Source organism: Lissotriton vulgaris, chromosome 6 (genome assembly GCF_964263255.1).
Source record: "Lissotriton vulgaris chromosome 6, aLisVul1.2, whole genome shotgun sequence".
NCBI lineage: Eukaryota > Metazoa > Chordata > Amphibia > Caudata > Salamandridae > Lissotriton > Lissotriton vulgaris.
In genome coordinates this window covers 40319214-40341075 of record NC_141694.1, presented here as the reverse complement: position 1 = coordinate 40341075, position 21862 = coordinate 40319214, and the positions used below count along the sequence as shown (strand labels likewise).

The following is a 21862-nucleotide window of genomic DNA, read 5'->3' as shown; positions in this document are numbered from 1 at the left end:
TGCTTCGCTGTGGCAGCCCCAAATCAGGCAGGTGTTCCAATGACTGAAAGAGAGACTTGGGTGGGGGCTGCAGGAGTGCAGCAGCTTTCCCACCAAAATAAGTTTAAACACTGACCCATTTTTCTGTGGTCCAAAGACGACTCTTGGACTTTTATCATTTATTTAGCATTCCCAAAGTTGAAGCTTTTGCTCTACAGCTAGGAGTGCAATTCTTCTAACGGATGGTTCTCTGGATGCTTTTTAATGTGGCCTAAAACTGTATAAGAAGGACACAAACTCATGGACTACTATGCTGTCTAGTGTCTGTTTTTTATAATTGTCTTTGTGGCCCAAATGTGTATGCACAGAACTAATGTGCATGCTATGTTTGTGATATAATGTTTTAATAATATAATAATGTTGACAGCAGGCACGGTGGCACAGGTAAGAGCGGTGGGGGGGGAGTAGCTCAATAACTACTGTCAACCAGCGACGGCTGGCAGTGGTAAGAGCGGTGAGCGGGAGTCAACAGATGACAGGATAGGTCAAATAAAAATAAAAAATTAAGCCACTTATCTTACATACAAGGTAAGTGATTTTCTTTATTTAATTTTTCCTATCCCGTCATCCGTTGACTTCCACCCCTCTGCTCTTAACTGTGCCGGCCGCGCCTGGTTGACAGTGGTTTGTGACCAAGGTCGATTATGCTTTATTGAAATTAATAATCGCCTTTACACCTGGCTAATATTGTTTATTGCATTTACACACAAAATGATGGTGTTTTTAAAATGTACTTTTTGTTTCTTGTGATATGGTGAACTCTGGATAATGTCAATAGGCCTGTTGTATGTAAAGTGATACCCTCCTCATATTGTGATGTGTTGTCTGGTATTCGTGAGGGAGCGGGGGGGGGGGCACTGAAACTTGGAGTGTCATAATCCTTTGAGGTCAAATATGGGTTCATAAAGCAATCCAAGGTATTTTGCATAGTATTTAGTAGTGTCTGTGTAATAAATGCGCTTTTCCTTTTCTCAAGAAAAAGTACTGACTGGACAATCATTTATTGAGTGTTATTATAGCATGCCAGCAAATGTTGATTACTAGCCCACACCATCTTGGACCTGTGAGTCACCTTTCACATTTTATCCACCAGTCGGGATAGAAAGTCTCATGTTTTAACTTAATGACAGCGATTGTTCAGTGATTTCCTAAGCACGTCAATATAGATGATTGTGCATGGGCCACAGTTTGAAACTGATTGTAAGCACCGTTTCAAAATCAGCCACACTCCCAAGGGATGCAAAGAGGTTGAGGAAATCCAAGAAGGCACCATTCCCATCCCTAGTTGTCCGCAGTAGAAGGTGACTCGCTTCTATTTCTGGTCTAAAACCTGACTTCGCTAGAAGTACCGCAACGAGTGAGCATCTAACAAGATGCAGTGGTTACATCACAACTGTATATTGTGAAAGCACAAAGGTACTTTGCACAATACCACCAGTGACATCACAAACTTCACATGCATCCAAACATATGCCTCGTCAGCTCTCCCTGCCCCCAACACTTCAACTGTCATTGCTCACATATCCTTTTGCCACCCCCCACCCACTCAAATGTGGTGATTACATGTGACTAAAACAAAGGCTCCCTGTTGACTGTGCATTGGGCACTTTAGTCTGTTAGCACACCTGTCTGCATCTGCAGACCTCTCTGCCTGTGACTGACAGCTAAAGTGAAAGGCCAGAAGTACACAGATTTAAAACATATTGAGAAGTCATGAAAGCCTTCAGAATTCCAGGGTTCTGCTTTTCTTATGTTCTCTCTAGAGACAGCATGACCAAGGATGGAGATGAACTCTCTCCTAAAATACTTTTATTTTATCAATATTTAACTATTCTTATAAATGTTCCATTGGGAAGTAGATCCTGCAAATAAAATAATTCAAACAATAAAATCTAATATCTGAAGAAATATGGTCCTTCCTACTTTCGGATGATTGTAATGAGCATTGTTTTTCGAGAGTGGAAAATAAATATGGTACTTTGTTTGAAGAGGAGAGCTCATCGAGAGTGCCTCCATCCTCTTTTTATAGCATGATTGTTAAAGGTAAAGCAAATTGTAATGTGATCATTAATTTTATGTCTAAACTATATGAGCGGTAAGAATTAATTTCAAGAGAATTTAGATGCATATGAAAGTTTTAATTTAACTGCACAGTAAACACACCTTTAAAAGACAAAGTGCAAGAAATAAAAATATCTGTGCATGAATAATTCATTTTTTGAGCAGTGTCCTTAAAAATTAAAAGGATTGAATCTTTCTGAGATTTACTGAGTCTGTTCCAAAGACGGGATATCCACATTTTCAACCTTCCTTCCATGAATGTCTTTTTATCATGAAGTAATGGTAATTCCGTCAAAACTAGACCAGAGTTAGGAGTCAAAACTATGTGATGGAAGACCTTACAGGTGTTAGATACGAGTCCGACATGAGCATGAATTTGTTCTTGTATTGGTAGCCGTTTCAGTGACCATTACGCATCATAGATAAGGCTCCCTATCTTATTTTATTCAGACTTTCGTCTGTATTTATCCTTATTTATTTATTGCTAATTTTATCTGCATTTGTCCACATTTATTTTAGATTTTATGAACAAAATGAAGCCGAAACTGGTACAGTTCCTCATTTAGTTAACCGATAAATAAGCCCTCATGCTTGAATGCCTGCTGGGTTTCAGTGATCTGAACATCTGCAGAAGAAAATCAGTGCACTTATATGAAAATATGCACATTTCAGTATCAACCTTGTGCATATCTTCTGCTGTTTAAGCTTTTACTAAACTTCCTTTCCCTTTTTTAACCCCCTTACTTATCAATCCGTGCAGCTATTGGCCTGGCAGTCATGGCAGTGAGTATTTAGAATCACTCAAAAAGAAACCCAATTTCCATTTTTATCCACATTTAAAAATAAATACAGACAAGGAAATAAATGTTTTTCTCCCTGTATTTATTTGTAAAAATCTGTGTAACAGAAAACAGCGAGATTTAATCATAGATAATCAAATATACTTAGACCCAGCACAGATATTAAGACTTGTTCTGAATCAGCTGAAATTTTAGAGGGGTACTTACATAACATGGTATATATGTTTCTAAAACAGAGCTTTGCGGGACTCGCTACCTCTTGTGCTTAGCAGGCAGAGGTAGGTTGTCCAATCTTTGAGATGACACATACATTTTGTTGTGTTCCACTACAGAGCACTGATTCCTGGCATTTCACGTAAAGTTTTTTTCTTATGGTCGGCACAGGTGAGAAGACCAGACTCTGCGAGGGAAGCTTCACTGTTGAACTTCTCACAGCCCAAAGGCCAGGACTCAGGTTCTCAGGTTCAGAGTTAGCTGCCCTGTATCCAGCTCTGTAGTTTGCCCGGGATAGTCACTCTCACCTGTTGGTCGTCATACTCGCCGCAGATCTGTGAATCTTTGGCACATGGTTGATTACACAGATCTCACTGGTTCACCACTAGGCCTGGGCGGTAAATTCCATTCCTCTTGCGTAATTTGCATAATTTGGGTAATTATGCGTTCTGCAGAGAACGTGAAATTGCCAAAAATTCTGCTATCCGGGCTTTGGGGAATTTTTTGCTTGTTCACGCTTTCAAAATGTGTGTTTGCAAGATATTTCTCCCCGAGCATGCAAACAGCGTTCGCAAACAGGAAAAAAGCATCGCGAACGGGCGGAACAAGCAATTCCGCATGTTCGTAGAACTTTTGCGTGCTCACAGAGATTTTTTACTGTTTCGCGGAACTTTGCGTAGCACGACTATGCAAATTCCGCCCACCAGTATTCACCACATTAGTCTTGGGGCACACAAGAACCAGTTTGGGCAGTCCTTACAGAACATCACAGTCAAGTTAGAAGGTTGCAGAGGATCATGAGACATATTTTCGATGCCATCTGATCTTCAAGTGGACTGAAATAAGGGATGAAACACTTCGCTAAATTTGTCGATTGTGGTTGAGAGAACTCAGAAGAATGTTGTCACTGACAAATCCAAGAGGAACAAGGCTGCTGGTCTGTCTCCATCCCTCAATTGCTGACGGTGTTCCTTCACATTTAATACCTCTGTCTCTGGACTTCATTGCATACAAAACTCTGAAGATCCTCCTGAAACAAGTCACTCAGAGTGACAACCGCAACCTCACAATCTTACCACATAAATAGCATTGGAAGAATCCTATATCTAATTTGTTTTTTGAAGGAAGGAACTACTGAATCTTTCCACTCAACCAATACTTGTGCCACAAAGCAGGAAAGTAATAATCTTCCTGAGGTAACCAGAGTAAGGACACTGGTGTCTTGCTTACAGATGCTGTCTGAGTAGGAATTATCTGGGGAACAGAAAGCTCTCATGCTTTTAACTTTCTCAACAATGTCATCGAAAATAGCATAATAACCCTCAGCTGCTCAATGCTAGCTCATTATAAAGAATTAAGCTGATCCTAGAATTAAAGGCATCATCTGGCCACAACATATATGTGCAGTAAGTGACAGAGGTTTTGAGTCTGAACTTTTGCTTGTGTTTCTCCAGGGTTTGCAGATAACTCCTTGTGGGGGGCTATAGATAACTTGTTATTGAGCCGGGTATCACCGATAACTCTTTATAAGCATCTATGATCACTTGTCTTAGGCTCATAGATAACTCTTAATAGGGATCCTGGATAACTTTGCATAGGGACGTTTGGCGAATCTCAATGGATCTCAATACACATAATAAATGACTCTTCCTAGGGATCAGGGGTGTTGCTGTCACTACAGGGGCTCCATGGCAAGAGGGTATCAGGGACACACTGCACCCTATTATGGGTGTTTTTTTTTTAAAGTTTGAGTTTATTAAAAATTAAAGAGAAAACACATTACAAAAGCATAAAACATAAAAGAAGAAACAGATAAAATAATAAATGAATGAGGTAAACAATGTGAAGAAGATTATGATGTTACAAATTACAAAGAGAAAAATACCAAATGCAATCAAGGAAAATATATGCAAATAGGAAACAACATAAGCATATCAATAATTGAAGAACCAACAAAACCATGCAATATATCACAAACACTATTAAGAAAAACATTCAATGAATAATAATAAGGAGGAAAAAGGCAACGGTAAATCACAATGGTTTTTGTACTTCAACTGATCTGACATTGGAAGTAATGGTAGAGGGGGCAGATGAAGACAGGTAATTCACCAAAGGGAGCCAGGGAAGGTCTCTTTTAATCGCTAGAGAGATGGGGGTAACATAGTTGGTATCGAGACGATGATGAAAGCAAACCGCATTCCACCATACACAAAAAGTAACATTAGTAGCTTGTTTCCAATCAGTGGTGATTAGGTGAACTGCAATTGCTAGTAAAAGATCTATGAGCAAATGATGGTGAGAAGATTGGGGGAGAGTAGGAGATAATGAACCCAGAAAAATGTGTATAGGTGAGAAGGGGATTTGGAAATGAAAGATTTTTTGGAGTTGGAGCCAGACCACTCTCCAAAATTGGAGTATAGGGGGACATTCGAATAACATATGTTTCAAATCAGCAGATGGACAAGGGCAAGACCAACTTGTAGAAGGAGTGTCTGAGGAGAAAGTGGAGAGAGTTATCGGGGTAAATAAAGTTCGATCATAAATGAAATAGAGAGTTTGAGTAGTGTTAGCAGCTCTAGAGGTTTAATGAAGTTTAGACCAAATCTTATCCCAAACAGGGACCGACCATTCTTGTTGAAAATCACGTTCCCAAGCTAGCTCAGTCTTAGACTTAGGTCTATCTAATGAGAGGAAGAAAGACTTATAAAAGAAAGAGCAGAAGGAGAAGAAGAATCTAATGCAGAAGAAATAGAACGATGAGCAAGAGGGATATGACTAGAATTTGGTAAGGATTGTAGATATTGAGTAACAACAGGTAGTAGCAAATTGTATTGAGTACGAGAACTAGATGGTAAGGAGAATTGAGATTGAAGTTCTGAAAAGGAAAGGGGATGATCATGTGAAAGGAGTTGAGAGATCCATCGTATACCACGGGAGCGCCAAGTTTTCCAGAAAAAGGAGCAATTTCGAAGTTTGAGAAGTTTATTATACCAAATAGGTTGAAGATGGGTTGAAGAAAGAGAAGGATAAGAAGATAATAGGAAAGGAAGAAGGAGTTTACGAGAGTGACAAAGAATGGGATTACGGAAACAAGTAAAAGTAGACGTAAAGGACAGGATTTCGAGGAAATCAAAGGGAGAAGTAAAAAAGGATTCAATTTGCAGCCAAAGTGGAGGATAAAAAGGGAGATCGATAGAGAGCCAACAAGATGTTTGTTTCAAGGAAAAAGCATGATGGTAGGCCCTGAAATCCGGGAAGCGAACTCCAGCATGGGATTTATCCTTACGTAAAGAAGCAAGAGCAATGCGAGAAAGCTTGCCGTTCCATAGGAACTTTAGCAGAAGGGAATCAATTTTTTGGAAATAGTAATCAGGAATATGAATGGGAATCATAGAGATGGTATAAAGTATAAGTGGTGATAACATAATTTTTATTGAATTGAGTCGCCCCACCATGACAAGAAGAGAGGGTTCCAACGGGTGATGGCAGCATCCAAAATCTTTGAAATACAGTAAAAGTTTATTCTAAGAGTGTTAGACAGGAGGAGGGCAAACCAAACGCCTAGATATTTAATCTTGGATGGTTGCCACGAAAAACCAGATTGGTCAAAGAGATGTTTTTGACAGAGAGGATTAAGGAGCAAGATTTCACACTTGTCAGCATTAACACGATAACCAGATACAGCGGAAAAAGAGGAAACCCGATGAAAAAAAGCAGGAAGCGAAGAAAGAGGATCTGAACAATAGAAAATAATATCATCAGCGTAAACCGAAAGTTTAACTTGTTGGGAGCCATATAGAAAACAAGAAATAGAATTGTCTTGACGAATTTTGGTCAGAAAAGGTTCCAGGGCTATAACAAACAATAGAGGAGATAATGGACATCCTTGACAAACGCCCCGCTGGAGATCAAAATAATCTGAAATCGTTCCATTAACCAAAATTGAAGCTTGAGGGCCAGAATAAAGTAAGGAAATAATTGATATAAATATGGGTGGAAATCCCGCCCATTTAAGAGCATGGAACATGAAATCCCAACTAATCCTGTCAAAAGCTTTTTCAGCGTCTAAAGAGATAGCAGCTAAAGGAACATCTAGGGAAGAAGCCTAAGAATGTCAAAAATGACATGTGAGGTGTCAGAAGAAAGGCGACCTTTAACGAAACCCGACTGTTCAGGACCGATTAAGTCGGGTAAGAAGGGATCCATTCTGAGTTTGAGTTTGAGTTTAAGTATTTTGTAAAGCGGGCATACACCTAGCGGTTTCTTGGCGCTGTGTGGCTACTGCTACTCAGGGGGCAGAAAAGTTGAGGGATACGGCCATTTAAGAGGGGAAGGCTTGGGTGAAAAGAAAGGTTTTGAGGCCTTTACGGAACAGGGGGTACTGGGAGCAAGATCTCAAATGGAGTGGGAGAGAATTCCAAAATGCGGGAGCCGTGGTAGAGAATTTGGAACCTCCCCACTTTTTCCGTTTGAAGCGGGGGACCACAAGGAGATGATGGGTAGCAGATCGAAGTTCTCTCGGTGGAGTGTAGTCTTGAATGGCTGTATTAATGAAAGATGGGGCAGAGCCAGTCCGGGCTTTAAAGATGGTAAAGCCAAGTTTGAACAGGGCACGCTGCCGGACAGGGAGCCAGTGAAGGGAAATGAGAAGGGGTGTGACGTGCTGTGATTTAGGTAGGTTAAAGACCAGCCGAGCTGCTTGGTTTTGAACCAATTGGAGACGCCTCACGAGGTACGCAGGCATGCCGTGATAAAGGGCATTGCCATAGTCCAGGCGAGACGTTACCATGGCCAGAAGTATTAGTTTGAGGGCAGCTGAAGAGAACAATCGTGAGACTTTACGTATTGTCCTGAGGGAGAGGAAGGCTGAGGATACGACGGCACTGACTTGAGAGTGGAGGGAAAGTTGATTATTAATTTTGAACCCAAGAGTCTTGATGGAGGAGACTGGAGTGGGTGGGGAACCTAAGGAAGGGGGCCAAAAAGAAGAGGATCAGGGACTGGAGCAACCACCTGTCAACACCAATTCCGTTTTGTCCGGATTGAGTTTCAGGTGGTTGAAGTTCATCCAGTCCTGGATAAAAGTCATGATGGACTGAAAATTAGATATTGACTCGGAGGAGGAAGATAGAGAAAAGATAAGCTGGAGATCGTCTGCGTAGTTGTACACAGAGACCTCCAGCTGCTCTAAAGCAAAGATAAGGGGGGCAATGTAAAGGTTGAATAAGAGAGGGGACAAAGAGGATCCTTGGGGGACCCCGCACTGGATAGGCCGAAAGTCAGCTGAATACTCACCCAGGCGAACCGCCTGGGTGCGACCACTCAAGAAGGAGGATAGCCATAACAGGGCTGTCCCTCCGATTCCCGCCGCCTCGACACGTGAAAGTAAGATGGTATGGTCCACCGTGTCGAATGCGGCAGAAAGATCAAGGAGGACCAGGGCCTGGGGCTGACTAGTATCCATCCCCTCTCGGAGTTTATCCAGAACAGATATAATTACCGACTCAGTTGAATGTGCAGGGCGGAATCCAGCCTGCCTGGGAGACAAGACACTATTTCTTTCCACAAACGCACTCAAGGTTCTGACAACATGACGTTCCAGTACCTTTGCCAGGAAGGGCAGAAGAGAGATGGGGCGGTAGTTGGCTGGATCTGAAGGATCCGCCCCAGGTTTTTTTTAAATAGGAAATCTGAGAGCCAAGATCTTGGCCAAAATTTTGTAATCGGTGTTGACCAAGGAAATGGGCCGATAATTCTTACATTAAGAGTGGTCTTTATCTTCTTTAGGGATCAAACAAATTAAAGCTTGTTGAAATGAGCCGCTAGACAAACCCGCATAAAGAAAAGATTAAAATAGAAGTGAAAGTTTTGGTAGAAGAAGAGAAGCAAAATGATTGTAGAATTCAATGGTGAAGCCATCGGGACCATGGGCCTTACATTGATGTAGCTTTGAAACATCGTGGGAAATTTCTGTAAGAGAGACATCGTGTTCTAAAGATTGAAAATTAATATGGGTAGAAGGAGGAGGAGGAATAGAATGAAAATAGGAAAGAAGATCTTCTGAGGTAGGGATGGTTTCAGGCGTGTAAAGGGTTTTATAAAATGTGACAAATTCGCTTAGAATGTCTTTGTCTTTGAAGAGAGACTCCCCGGAGGAAGAGCGGATAGATTCAATCTTAGTACGTTCTTTCCGAACCTTCAGGTAGTTGGCAAGCAATTTCCCCATTTTGTTCTGACCACCATAATAACGTGAATTACATTTTAATGAGAGATTGGAGGTGGCGTCAGTAGTAAATTTATTGAATGAGATTTTAGCATCGATAAGGTCTTTGAGGGAGGATTCTGAGTTAGAGGAATGGTAAAGAAGTTCCAATTGTTTAATTTTTGTGAGAATTTTAGCAGATTTGGCTTCCATTATTTTTTTCTTTTGTGAGACAAAATTTATGATGAAACCTCTAGAAGCTGCTTTGAAAGAGTCCCATACTGTGACATAAGGGATATCAGGAGTTTGGTTTAGAGAAAAGAATTCAGTAGTAAAAGAAGTAAGGAATTATTGAATCTCCATCTGCCAGAGTGAGGGGAAAAGGGAATGAGATCAATATCTACAAGGACAGGAGCATGAACTGAAATTAAAATTGAGCCAATATCAGAGTGTATGGCATGCTGAGCGAGAGATTTGCTAAGGAAAATATAGTCAATGCGAGATTGTGAATGGTGGGATGGGGAATAGAAACTATATTCTCTAAGATCCTGATTACATCGTCTCCAGATATCAACCAATGCATTATGATGAATGGCGTTGGTGCACTGGGAGTGCATCTTAGACGGGGAACATTTTGCTTTGGAATTCCTGTCAAGAATGGGGTCATAGATTTGATTGCAGTCACCACCCAATATAATATAAACTTCATTAAGTGTGGTTAATTTGTCAGCGATGGAAGGCCAAAATTATTTATCTATACCAGTAGGGGCATAAACAATGAAAATAACAATAGGAATTTTATCAACAAGCAGATTAACAATTACCCAGCTCTCATTGGCATCACAATCATGAGAAACCATGGAAGCATTTAACTTTTTATGAAACAAAATCACAACTCCATTTTTCTTGCCCACAGCAGGAGAATGAAAGACATGTCCCACCCAACAACGTTTAAGCTTTGAGGCTTCTGCATCTTAGAGATGAGATTCTTGAAGAAGGGCGACATCAGTTTTAAGCCTGGCAGGGTGGGTTAATACTCATTGCCTTTTAATCAGGTTAGTTAAACCCTTAACATTCCAAATAGTAACCCAGAAGGTAATTCAGTGAAAAAGTATACAACAATGATATGCTTGTTCAAAATTGAAAAGGAAAAATGTACAACAAGAAGAAAGAATAAAAGAAGAGATAGTAGGAAAGAGAGCAAATAAATAAAGAGGACAGAAAAAAGAGGAATAAAGAAAGGACGAAAATGAAAATGAAGATGAAGATGATGAGAATGAAGAGACAAGGAAGGGAAAAGCAATAGCATAGGAAGAAAAGAAGAGAAAGATGTAAAGAGCAAGAAGACAGTACAGGTCCAAAACAGACGACTGTAGAGCATACTTACGAAAACAAGCGAACAATGGGGAAGTGACGGGGTCGAGAGACGGCGACGACAACAGCGAGAACGAACATCAACCCCCGCCATAGGAACTTCAAGTATTTCACAAAGACAGTGCGACACAATCAGAATAGAGAAAAGGGGGGAGAGGTTATCTGAAAGATAAAAAAAGGGAGAAAACGTTATACGAAAGGGAAAAATATGAGGTCAGGACAATATTTTTTAGGGGAGAATGCGGAAGCATAAGAGATAAACAACAACGCCTAGGAACAAGACAACAAAAGTCAACAAAAATGAACAGCGACAGCAAGGTCACATTGGTACGGAGAACAATCCATTAAACAATTCTGGAAGTGTCCATGACGTCTGCTCCATGATGGCGAAGAAATTCCTGCAGCATTGCAGGGTCGTCAAAAGTGGTAGTCTTTTCCTTGTAAGTAACTTTGAAAAGTCATGGGTGCTCTCAGTTGAGGACGCATATCCAGAAATTTCTTCCAACTATCTGCGGTTACTTTAGCTACATCTTGTGATAGAAAGAGACGGTGACCTTCCCATAAAATGTGTTTTTTGGCTTTTGCAGCTGAAAGAACCTGAAGGATATCCGTATATTGAAGAAATAGCATTATAACACCTAGAGGCTTGGAGGAAGTCTTGGGGCCAAGGCGATGAGCTCTTTGAATATTGATGGAAGAAAGAGCAGGGTACAAAATTTTGGGGAGAAAAGATTGGAAGAAAGCTGTGGGATTGGACCCCTCCGAAATTTCAGGAAGGCCGTACAAGTGTAGGTTGTTCCTACAATTTCTATTTTCCAATTCCTCCGCCTGTCTTTTAAGTTGAAGTATATCAGCTTGCATGGATGGAATACAGGAACAGAAAGTTTGGAGAGACTCAGTTGACTGCTCTATGATTAGGACTCGAGATTCTAGGGAGGACCATTTGTCCTGCATAGTTTGGAGGGCCTTGGTGGTGAGATCCATGAATGGTTTAATTGCTCGCATCTCCTCTAAAATAAGATCCATTGACGAGGAGGAGGAGGTTTCACTTGGTGAGGGAGGATCTTTCTTCAGGCGTTTAGTTGAGGTTGAGTTAGTGGGAAGTTTACCACCATTATGTGATTTAGGGATTGTCCCAGTTGCCATATCAGGTTTGGACTTAGTAACATCCTCCATGTCGTGTAAGGTCGAGTCAGAATCTGAGCAGGTAGGTACTTTTGTAGGTGTTGAGAGTTTCAAAGAGCGAAGTCTCCCCATAAGAAATCAAAGAAATATAAATGAACCAAGGCAAAAGCCACCAAGCGTCAGTCCATGAGGGAGCATATGTTCAATAGTCGGCAAAGAAAACAGAAAAATAACCAAAATGGCGGCAGTTCAGTTAGGGGAAGGTATTTGAAAAAAGAAGCTGGTGGAAAAGACCATGTGTTGCTTTCAGAAGAGAAGGCGAAGCAGAATTTGAGTACCGAAAAAAGGAAGAAATCCAGCATCTGCACCTCAAAAATTGAGAGACTGCGTAGAGTTGAATTCAAAATGGCGGCCAGAACCATGAGGTGTAAGAATTACAGCAAAAATAAGGGAAAGAAAAGCCACCAAAGGGATAGAACCAGAGAACACTGAAATTATTTCATCTCAGGGAGCACAGGAATTCAATCTCCTGGAAAAACGACTTCGAGGAATGACAATTATGTGTGAGAGGTGGTAGAAGGCACAAAATGGCGGCCGGGAGCAGGAGGACGAATTTGCGGCAAAAATATGAAGCAAAAAGCCGCTAAAATAACGAAACAAGAGTCGCGCGAGCGCGTCGACAAGATGGCCGCCACCACCGGAGCTCCGTAATTTCCTCAGCCAAATGAGCTAATTAACGACGATTCTCCGTCAAGGTTTGCTCTTTACTTGCAGCGCTTGCGTTCTGTACTGGCCCCCTACCTTATCTGTAAATTCGGGCCGTTTTCGCCGTAAGGGGGTCCCTCTGTCTGCTTCCTGGCTCCTCTCCCCAGCCTCTGCTCCTGTTATGCCGATTACCTCAGCACAGGGGGCGGTGCATTTCTGAGGAAAGGGCCTGGCTTGGGCCTAGCCACTCCCACGGCTCGCCTTAACTCTTCAACTGCCTATTCCTCAACCACTTTTGAAGCTTTTAATACCCTTTTCCCTCATATTTATTAAAATTCTGAGGTGAATTTGTTTTTTACATTTTTTCTGACGCAAAAAGTTATTTTTTCACCTCAAAATGGATAACAAAAATTCAGTTAACAACAAAAGGACGCAGCAGGTGTCTCCTCCCCCAAATAAATCTAAGCTTGTTGAAACTTCGGAACCTTCACTTAATCTGATATTGGAGGAAATTAAAGCGCTGCGCATGAATACTGACACTATTGCTAACGAAGTAAAAAATATTCGCAAAGATATGGCGTCTATGTCCATGAAAGTTTCTGACAATTCTATTAAAATTCAGGACAATAAAACCAAACTCGGCGCTTTTACACCTTTGGTGGCTCAGATAGTACCAATGCATAGCCAACTGTTGGAATTGGAAAACCGTAATAGACAATATAATCTCCGCATTTTCAATTTGCCGGAAGAAGTTGAGGGTTCTGATTGACGCCTGTACCTGGAATCTTTGCTGCCTGGTCTTCTAAATGTCAAATTTCCGGAAAAATTTGAGGTGGACAAAGCGCATAGAATTCCCTCACACAGGAATCCACGCCATACAAAATCCAGGCAAATGATTTTCAAGGTCTTGTGTCATCACCACTTGGTCCTCATAAGAAAAGCAGCCAGAGACATTCCTTCGCTTCTGGTAAATGGCTCCAAAATATTTATCCATCAGGACTTTGCTAAGGAAACGGTTGCTATTCGCAAGGAATTTTCATCTTTGCGTCCACAATTGAAAAGCCTTGGTTTTAAATATGGTCTATTTGATCCGTCAACAATGCGAGTTTGGAAGGACTCCTTCTCAAAATCTTTTCATCGTCCTGAAGACTTAAGACTTTTTCTGGACCAACAAGCTTCGTCATCAATGGAAACACAAGCTTCTGTTACCTGAACGCATTCAGTTTGAGCATTCCTGGTGATTCTTCTTTCTTCATGGGCTCCAACGGTCTTTGGCCATGCTTGTGGAACGGGTGTGCGTCTCTGTGTCCTTATTTATGTACCCTGTTTGTAGCTTTTTCTTCCTTTTCTGTTTCTTCCTTTCGTGTCCTTCCTTGCCTTTTATAGCTTTCTACGTAGAGTTACTTTTCTTCCATGGCTGTTCTCTCTCTTCTCATCCTTTACTTTCTCTCTTCATCCTCTTTTTACTTCTTTATGGCTGATACACATAATGTTAAAATTGTTTCGCTTAATGTTAAAGGTCTGCGACATCCAGTTAAAAGAACAAAAATTTTGGACTACTTGGGTGCTTCTAAAGCAGATATATGTTTTCTTCAAGAAACACATGTTGATGATACTATTTTACAATATATGAAGAAAAAGTGGGTGGACAATATTGTCTCCTCACCTGCTCTTGGTAAGAAGAATGGGGTTGCGATTTTCTTTGCTAAGAGATTGCACTGTCATATTATTAGTAAATTTACGGATACAGAAGGTAGATTTATTGTTGTTAAAGTTAAAATCCATGATTCCACCTTCTTTTTGCTTAATATATATGGCCCCACGGCTGACGACCCATCGTTTTGGTCTAACTTATCTACAGAAGTTCTAAAGTTGGGACAAGTTCCTTTGATTGTTGGAGGGGATTTTAATGTAATCATTGATCCGCTGCTTGATAGACTTTCTACTACCAAGTTTAGACTTCCTAAAGTTTTTCATGCTTTCAAAGCTTTCCTTAGTACTACCAAACTGGAGGATGTTTGGAGACTACACTTTCCCACTGAAAAATGGTTTTCTTTTTTCTCTAATCCCCATAATTCTCATTCAAGGATTGATTACTTTTTGATTTCACCTTCCCTACTTCAGTCAACTACAAATCCTGTTATAGGCAATATAGACATTTCAGACCATGCTTTAATCTCATTTGTCTTAAATATCTCCTCTACGTTTACTAAACAAAATAGATGGCGTAAGAACTCGAGCATTGTCCTTAATGATAAGCATAAACCTAAACTATTACAAGCCATACAAGACTATTTTTTGTTCAACCCTGAGGATTCCACATCAATTGTCACCAGATGGGATGCATTTAAGGCTTATATCAGAGGTACCACTATTTCTGTTATGGCTCATGAGAACAAACAATTTAACGCTAATATTAAGCATTTGGAAAAGCAAATTGCTAAATTCGAGCGTTTGTTTATCTCTTCTAATGACCCCCAGTACAAACTTACACTTCAAAAGCTCCGATATGAATTCAATGCCATCCTTAGTCAAAGCACAGGAGTTAAACTTTCAAAGTCCAATGCTAAATTTCGTTTTAATATCAATAAATCGGGAAAACTCCTTGCTAATTACTTACGAATTAAAAGAGATAAGACTCAGATTACCTCCATACGAGGATCCCAAGGCAAAGTGGCTATTTCTCATAATGATATTGTGCAAGAATTTTTACGTTTTTATTCTACCCTTTATAGTAAACCTGACACTTGCCCTGAATCTTTAATTGATTCTTTTTTAAATAAGTGCAATTTACCCTATATTTCCTTATCAGATAGGACAGGTCTGGATTCACCAATTACACCTGAAGAAATTTTGCTTGCCATCAAGTCACTTCCCAAGAATAAATCCCCAGGTCCGGATGGTATCCCAGCAGAATTTTACAAAGAATTTCAATCTCATCTCCTCCCTTATTTGGATACCCTTTTCTCTCATTTTGGCTCCTCTGGTACTATCTCAGGCTCTTTTACAGACGCCTTAATCATTGTTTTACCCAAGCCTGATAAAGATCCTACCTTAGTCTCTAATTATCGCCCCATTTCCCTAATAAACCAAGATTGTAAGCTTTATGCGAAAATCCTTGCTACTAGATTAGCTCCTGTACTACATTCCATTATTCACCCAGATCAATCTGGTTTCATGAAAAATAGATATTCTGCTAATAATACTAGGAATCTATTACACATTATTGAACAAAGTTCTCACCTGACCTCTCCTGCGGGAGTGATGGCCTTAGATGCTGAAAAAGCATTTGATAAGATTCACTGGCAATTTTTATTTAAAACTCTATTGTCCTTTGATTTTGGTACCCCTTTTATTCGTATGATTTCTGCTTTATATTTTGCCCCTACTGCTCGTTTGTTCATTAATGGTCAAATTTCTAGTCAATTTCCTCTTTTTAGAGGAACTAGGCAAGGTTGCCCCCTTTCTCCACTGTTATTTCTTTTAGGCATTGAACCTTTTCTTAATTATATTCGCCTTTGTGATGACATTCAGGGTATTACGATCAATGATGTAACTGTTAAAACCTTAGCCTATGCAGACGATGTTTTATTATTTATTAATAACCCTCTTTCTTCTGTTCCTTCCCTATTAGATATTATTGCTCAATACTCTTTGGTTTCAGGTTACAAATTGAATGTCAACAAGACTGAGTTTTTTCCTTTAAACATGTTTTGTACCTCAGAGATGCTCCCGAATAATGATATTCTTTGGCAACCTACCAAAATTAAATATTTGGGTATTCAATTTGCTTCATCACTGCCTGCTACATTAAAACTTAATTCTGAGTTCATAATTAATTACATTAAAAACAAAACGTCCAAGTGGTCTGCCCTCCATCTTACTTAGAAGGGGAGAATGGAGTCTATAAAAATGAATATAGCGCCTAAAGTTTTTTACTCTTTAACTATGATTCCCGCCCAATTTCCTCTCAGTTTTTATAAAACTGTTGATACACTCTTATCTAAATTCCTTTTGTCTAACAAAGTCCCTCGTATTGCTTACAAAAAGTTAAAAATACCCAAGACCCAGGCTGGTTTTTCCCTGCCAGACTTTCGCCTTTATCATAAAGCGTTTATCTTAAAACAGAGTGCCCTTTGGTTTCATACTTCACATATGGTAAAACCTCCAATTTGGTTGGATATTGAAGCATCCATTGTACGGCCCTTTTCTTTACCTTCCTTGCTGACAATGTCCTCCACGGCGAAGGTTGTTCATCTTTCTTCTATTATTAAGTCCTCCAGATTGATAATTAATGATTTAGATTCTAATTTTGAACTACCCCTACTTTCCACAGTCCACTTGTCTTTATGGCACAGTGCACTACTTAAATTGAACAAAAACATTTCCTTCTGGTCCTCTTGGATTTCAAAAGGAATTTTATATCTTAAAGATGTCTTTAATGGTTCTGCTTTTATTCCTTTTGAACAGTTACAGTTAAAGTTTGGTATCCCAGCTACTGACCTTTTAAAATATCAATTTTTGTGTAACTCTATTTTGGATTCCTTCCCCAATGGTATTCCCTCTTCCGCCACAAATGACATATTAATTTACCTCACAGCTGTAACATCGTCCCCTAAAGCTGCCTCTTTTTTTTATAAAAAACTTTCCACCTCACACGGCTCTAATGTTCAGATTATTTCATCGTTCTGGAACAATGAGCTTGCCATCTCCCTATCAGATGACACATGGGCTTCTATATGGTTGGACAGTATCTATGGCTGGCTCCCGGTGTCCCTTTATCAAACCAATGCTTATATTTTATTTAACACTTTATGGACTCCATCCCGCCTATTTCGTGCAAAGCTGTTACTGTCTGATGTTTGTTGGCACTGCAATGCTAGCCCTGGTTCACTTCGCCATATGCTATTTGAGTGCCCAGTTATTACTAAATTTTGGTTGGAAGTATGGAATGTAATTTTGAAAATTTTACCTTTACAAGATGATATTTCCTTTACTTTATTAATTTGTAAATCGACTGTCTTAACTCATCCCCTTTCTGAATCAGAGGCAAAATTATTTAATTTTTTAATAACAGCTGCCTTAAAATCCATTACTTTCTGTTGGAAAGATGCTTCTTCTCTGTCAGTCCATGATTGGTGGTCATGGATCACCTTTACGAGAAGAGGTGCGCAGCTATCTCTTAAAGGCGTTACTCATAATCCACACTCATTTCAGTTGTTTTGGTCTCCTATTGATTCATATGTTTTGCAATGATATTGTTATATATTAGCATATGTTCTATTTTTACATTACATTTCAATTGTAACTCTGTAGTTTATGAATTTATGATCCTATGACATGTTATTTCCCTTACCTTTTCCTCCCTTTCCTCCTTACCCTTTCTCTTTAATTGCGATTCTCTTTTATTATTATATGGTAATATTGTGTATTTTAGTTTACTGCATTTCAGGTTGATTTTTGATCATTTACACTTGTAAATTCCTTCCTCCTTTTTGTATTGTATTTATTCTTTTCATTGTGTCTTAAAACTTAATAAAATCTTCCTGAACTTAAAAAAAATAACGAAACAAGAGGGCGCTCAGCTCACCTCAGCATTGGGAAACAGGAATTCAATCTCCTGGGGCATCCCTCCTTGAAGAGCCATGAGTGTTGCCAAAAATCGCGGAGATCCGCTGCGAGGCACAAAATGGCGGTCGGAACCGGGAAGGTCCGAGTCACAGTGAAATTGGGGATTAAGAACCCACTTTGAAGAAAATACATGAGGGCGCTGGGCTCACCTCATGTTTAGACGCTGAAAAACGGCAATTTCCGAATCGAAATGCCGGTCGCGTCGCTCCGAGGTCAGGAAAGGCGAGGGTGAGTCACGGAGCTTCACCGCAGCGCCGCCATCTCAGGCGCTGTGTAGCCACGCCCCCCTGGGTGTTTTTTTTTTTAATTAATAAACCAGAGGGTCTTTGCTCGCGATAGGGCTAATGGTACCCTTGATAAGACTCTGATAATAATCATAGCTAACTCTCTATAGGGAATGTGGATAACTTTTATGGATGCAACATCCTATTTATGTATTAAACTAGGCAGATCATAGCAGTGATGCAAATTTGCCAAAATACCTGGGGCAGTGGAAGTGCCATCATGATCCATTAGACCCTTATAATGGGTTCACAAGACACAACATTGCATTCCCATTTCTTCCCAGTGGTGCCATGCTTCAAAGGTCCTTGTGACTAAGGGTTTCTAGGCCTAAATCCAGCATTTGGCTTTCATGCAAACATCAGAAAAAACAGGTGCTTGGCCTTGCTACATACCTACCATCTCACACCGTACCACCACGTGACAAACAATATCGGCTCCCATCACACTTCTCCTGATTAGGAGCCAATATCACACATTGGCAGGGAAAGCAGGCTGAAACCACTGTCAATCGCGGTTTTCCAGCTTACTTTCCCAGGCTTTGAACTTTCGACATCCATTAAGGGGTGTAAAAAAATATTTTTGGGAGGAGAGTAGGGGGCAGGGTGGGGTTCGAAAATGCCTAGTAGGTACTTCTTGGCCCCTCCTCACACGGTGAGATTGTTCTTCAAGTTGGCAGGTGTGCTGCTAGGTTTGTCCAACAGTGTGTATGGGTGTTCAGATATGAATGAGCAATGGCTCAGATGCAATACATAGAAACCGCTCTTCTGTGCACATCTGGATTGGCCAAGATACTTCTGCTAAAAATTGTGCCAAGCGCTCGGTTGCTTCTCGAAGCTAGTACCACCCAAAATCAAATACTTCTTAAAGATATAGTGCACAGGAGAGGCAAAGGGAGACAGCAAAGAAGGACTTCTGGACTTTAAGGCAAAGGAGGCTGGCTGGAAGCATTCTCATTACGCCAGGTGGGGGAGATAGGCAGAGCAGAGAGTATGAAGGAATAGACACAGGAAGAGATGGAGGAAGAAGAAAGTGACAAAGTGAAGTAGGAAAGGAGACGATGGAGTGTGAAAAAACAAAGACTAAGAAACAGACAGAAAGAATAAGAATGAGAAAGAAACAGGAGGCAGATGAAGGAAATGAGCGCAAGAGAGAATGTATTTGCAGGATATTTGATCGGTTTTGTTTTTTGAGCCAAGCTTGGCCCCTGGCTCAGCCCTATCCTACCCACGAAGTCTCCGTCTTGGCCAATACACTTTTTCCAGACGGGCGTCACTTGAATCCCTATTTCCATGGCTTTGTGTATCAAGGGGGGCCATCATGACGCCGTTTGGAACTCGCTGCGCAGAACAGCAGGTGCAAGTTACATCTGTTTTGAAGCAAATAAGAGCGAATAGCGCCTAGAAACGGCATTTGCGCTTCGTTTGTGCTCGTTATGTCCCTCACTTCAGGCGTGCAGCCCTGCCCGCCCAGTCCTGGGGGGCTCCCAGCACTAATACTGTATATTAAAAGCTCAAGTGTACTCTGATGAGCGGTAATGTTTCCTGCCTACGCACACACTATCACCTTAACGTCTCCTCCAGCTTCGGCTTTCAGAGAACCCTTGACCAATCTAATACCACCCCACTGCCCCCAAGCCCCCCCCCCCCCTTTCCCCAACACACTCCAGAGACGTGTTAAGGCATGGGAAAGTGGGCTCTGGCCCAGGGCCCCAGCCTTTCAAGGGCCCCCGATAGAGCCAGCTCTGTTCTGTAGTGTCATGCCCTGATGACCTTGAATACTTTAACAGATTCTTGTACATATTATTTATTTTTAATGTGTGACATTTGCAGGCAAAATGTGTTTATGTTTCATGCAACATCCATATAAAAAGTTTCATTTAGATCAATACAGGACCTCGCATATGTGAAATGGGAACGCATCACGGAGATTATTTGCAGTAATATTAGTGGGCTACTGAAAACACACATCACTATCCCTGTGACCAAAGAGGGCACGAAAGAGCTGAAACTGGACCATAAAATCAAATCTGTTCCCAACAGGGGCCCCAAAAATACATTTGGCCCAGGGCCCCCATAATCCTTAAAAAGTCCCTGAACACACACACACCCACCCCTTCCAGGCCTTCTCCAGAAATGAACGCTAATGTCATCCCAGGGAGCCCTTCAAGGTTGCGGGAGGCGCCTTTTACTTTAACGAACGGTGACTCCATTTGCTTAACGTCCCTCTCATGTGTCTGGAACTGATACACAGAATTGATTCCCCCCCGCCCTCCCCCCGGCCTCCCCCGCGCTAATTGAAGACTCTCTTTCCCTCAGACCGGGCCGCTCTCAAGTGTCCAGTTGGGTCATCCTCACAGCGCGCGCGCTGTCTGTCCACCTCCACATACCCCCCACCTCATTACTGAGAGTGGAAAATGGCTCTGGAAATGTTTCTTCCTGCCCTTAATGCGCCTTTTAGTTAATTTGGAGGCGCAGGGAAGGAGGGGACGGCTTTGCGGCGCGGCATCTCAGGGGCCTCTGTATTTTTTAAAAGCTCTCCAGTGTCTTTCGTCCGCTCTCACTTGCACAAGGACGCATTAGGTAAAGGGGGCTCTTGAGGAAGAGAAGAGGTCTATTGGGAGTGTTTTGGGAGTGGGTGCCCGCTAACGAGGCCTGCTACTTCTTGGCTCTCAAGTGCACTCATGCAATATTGCGCCTTAATGCGTTCTTTCCTGTCCCAAATTTAATGGGACTACTGTCCTCAAAGGGAAGATTTTTTACAAAATATTTAGAGAGGAAAAGTAAGTCCACTGTTCGACGCATAGAAATAATTTCCAAATGGATCTGTTTGATTGATTTTGTTCTGCTTCCTCTTCTAGCTGGTCCGCCGGGAAGGCTGTATTGCAGGGGCGGCTGGTGACATTTGAAAGTGGTGGGGCGTAAACTAATTTGCATATTGCACCGCAGCTAGCGAGCACAGCGAGCGAGCGAGCCCGAACCACCTTGCATCCATCCATACATCATTCATGCATCCACCCATCCATCCACCCACCCACCCATCCATCCATCCATCCACCAATTCTGCATCCATCCTGCATCCATCACTCATTCATGCATCCACCCATCCATCCAGCATCCATCATTCATTCATGCATTCGCCCATCCATCCATCCTGCATCCATCATTCATTCATGCATCCACCCATCCATCCATCCATCCATCCTGCATCCATCATTCATTCATGCATCCACCCATCCATCCATCCATCCATCCATCCACCCATCCTGCATCCATCCATCCATCCATCATTCATTCATGCATCCATCCATCCACCCACCCTTCCACCCATCCATCATCCATCCTGCATCCATTCCTGCATCCATTCATGTGTCCACCCATCCATCCTGCATCCATCATTCATTCATGCACCCATCCATCCACCCATC

At 41.3% G+C, this 21862-nt stretch overlaps 1 protein-coding gene across 1 annotated transcript in view; it reads right to left on the bottom strand.

The window, feature by feature from the left end:
- Positions 1 to 13056, bottom strand: part of LOC147706762 (uncharacterized) — a 36905-nt gene extending 23849 nt beyond the window's left edge. Inside the window, exon 1 of the mRNA XM_086925578.1 lies at positions 10706 to 13056. Within this exon, the coding sequence (XP_086781704.1) occupies positions 10706 to 10773 (68 nt within the window). The 5' untranslated portion in view covers positions 10774 to 13056. The remainder of the gene's footprint in view (positions 1 to 10705) is intronic.
- Between the last annotated feature and the right edge of the window lie 8806 nt (positions 13057 to 21862).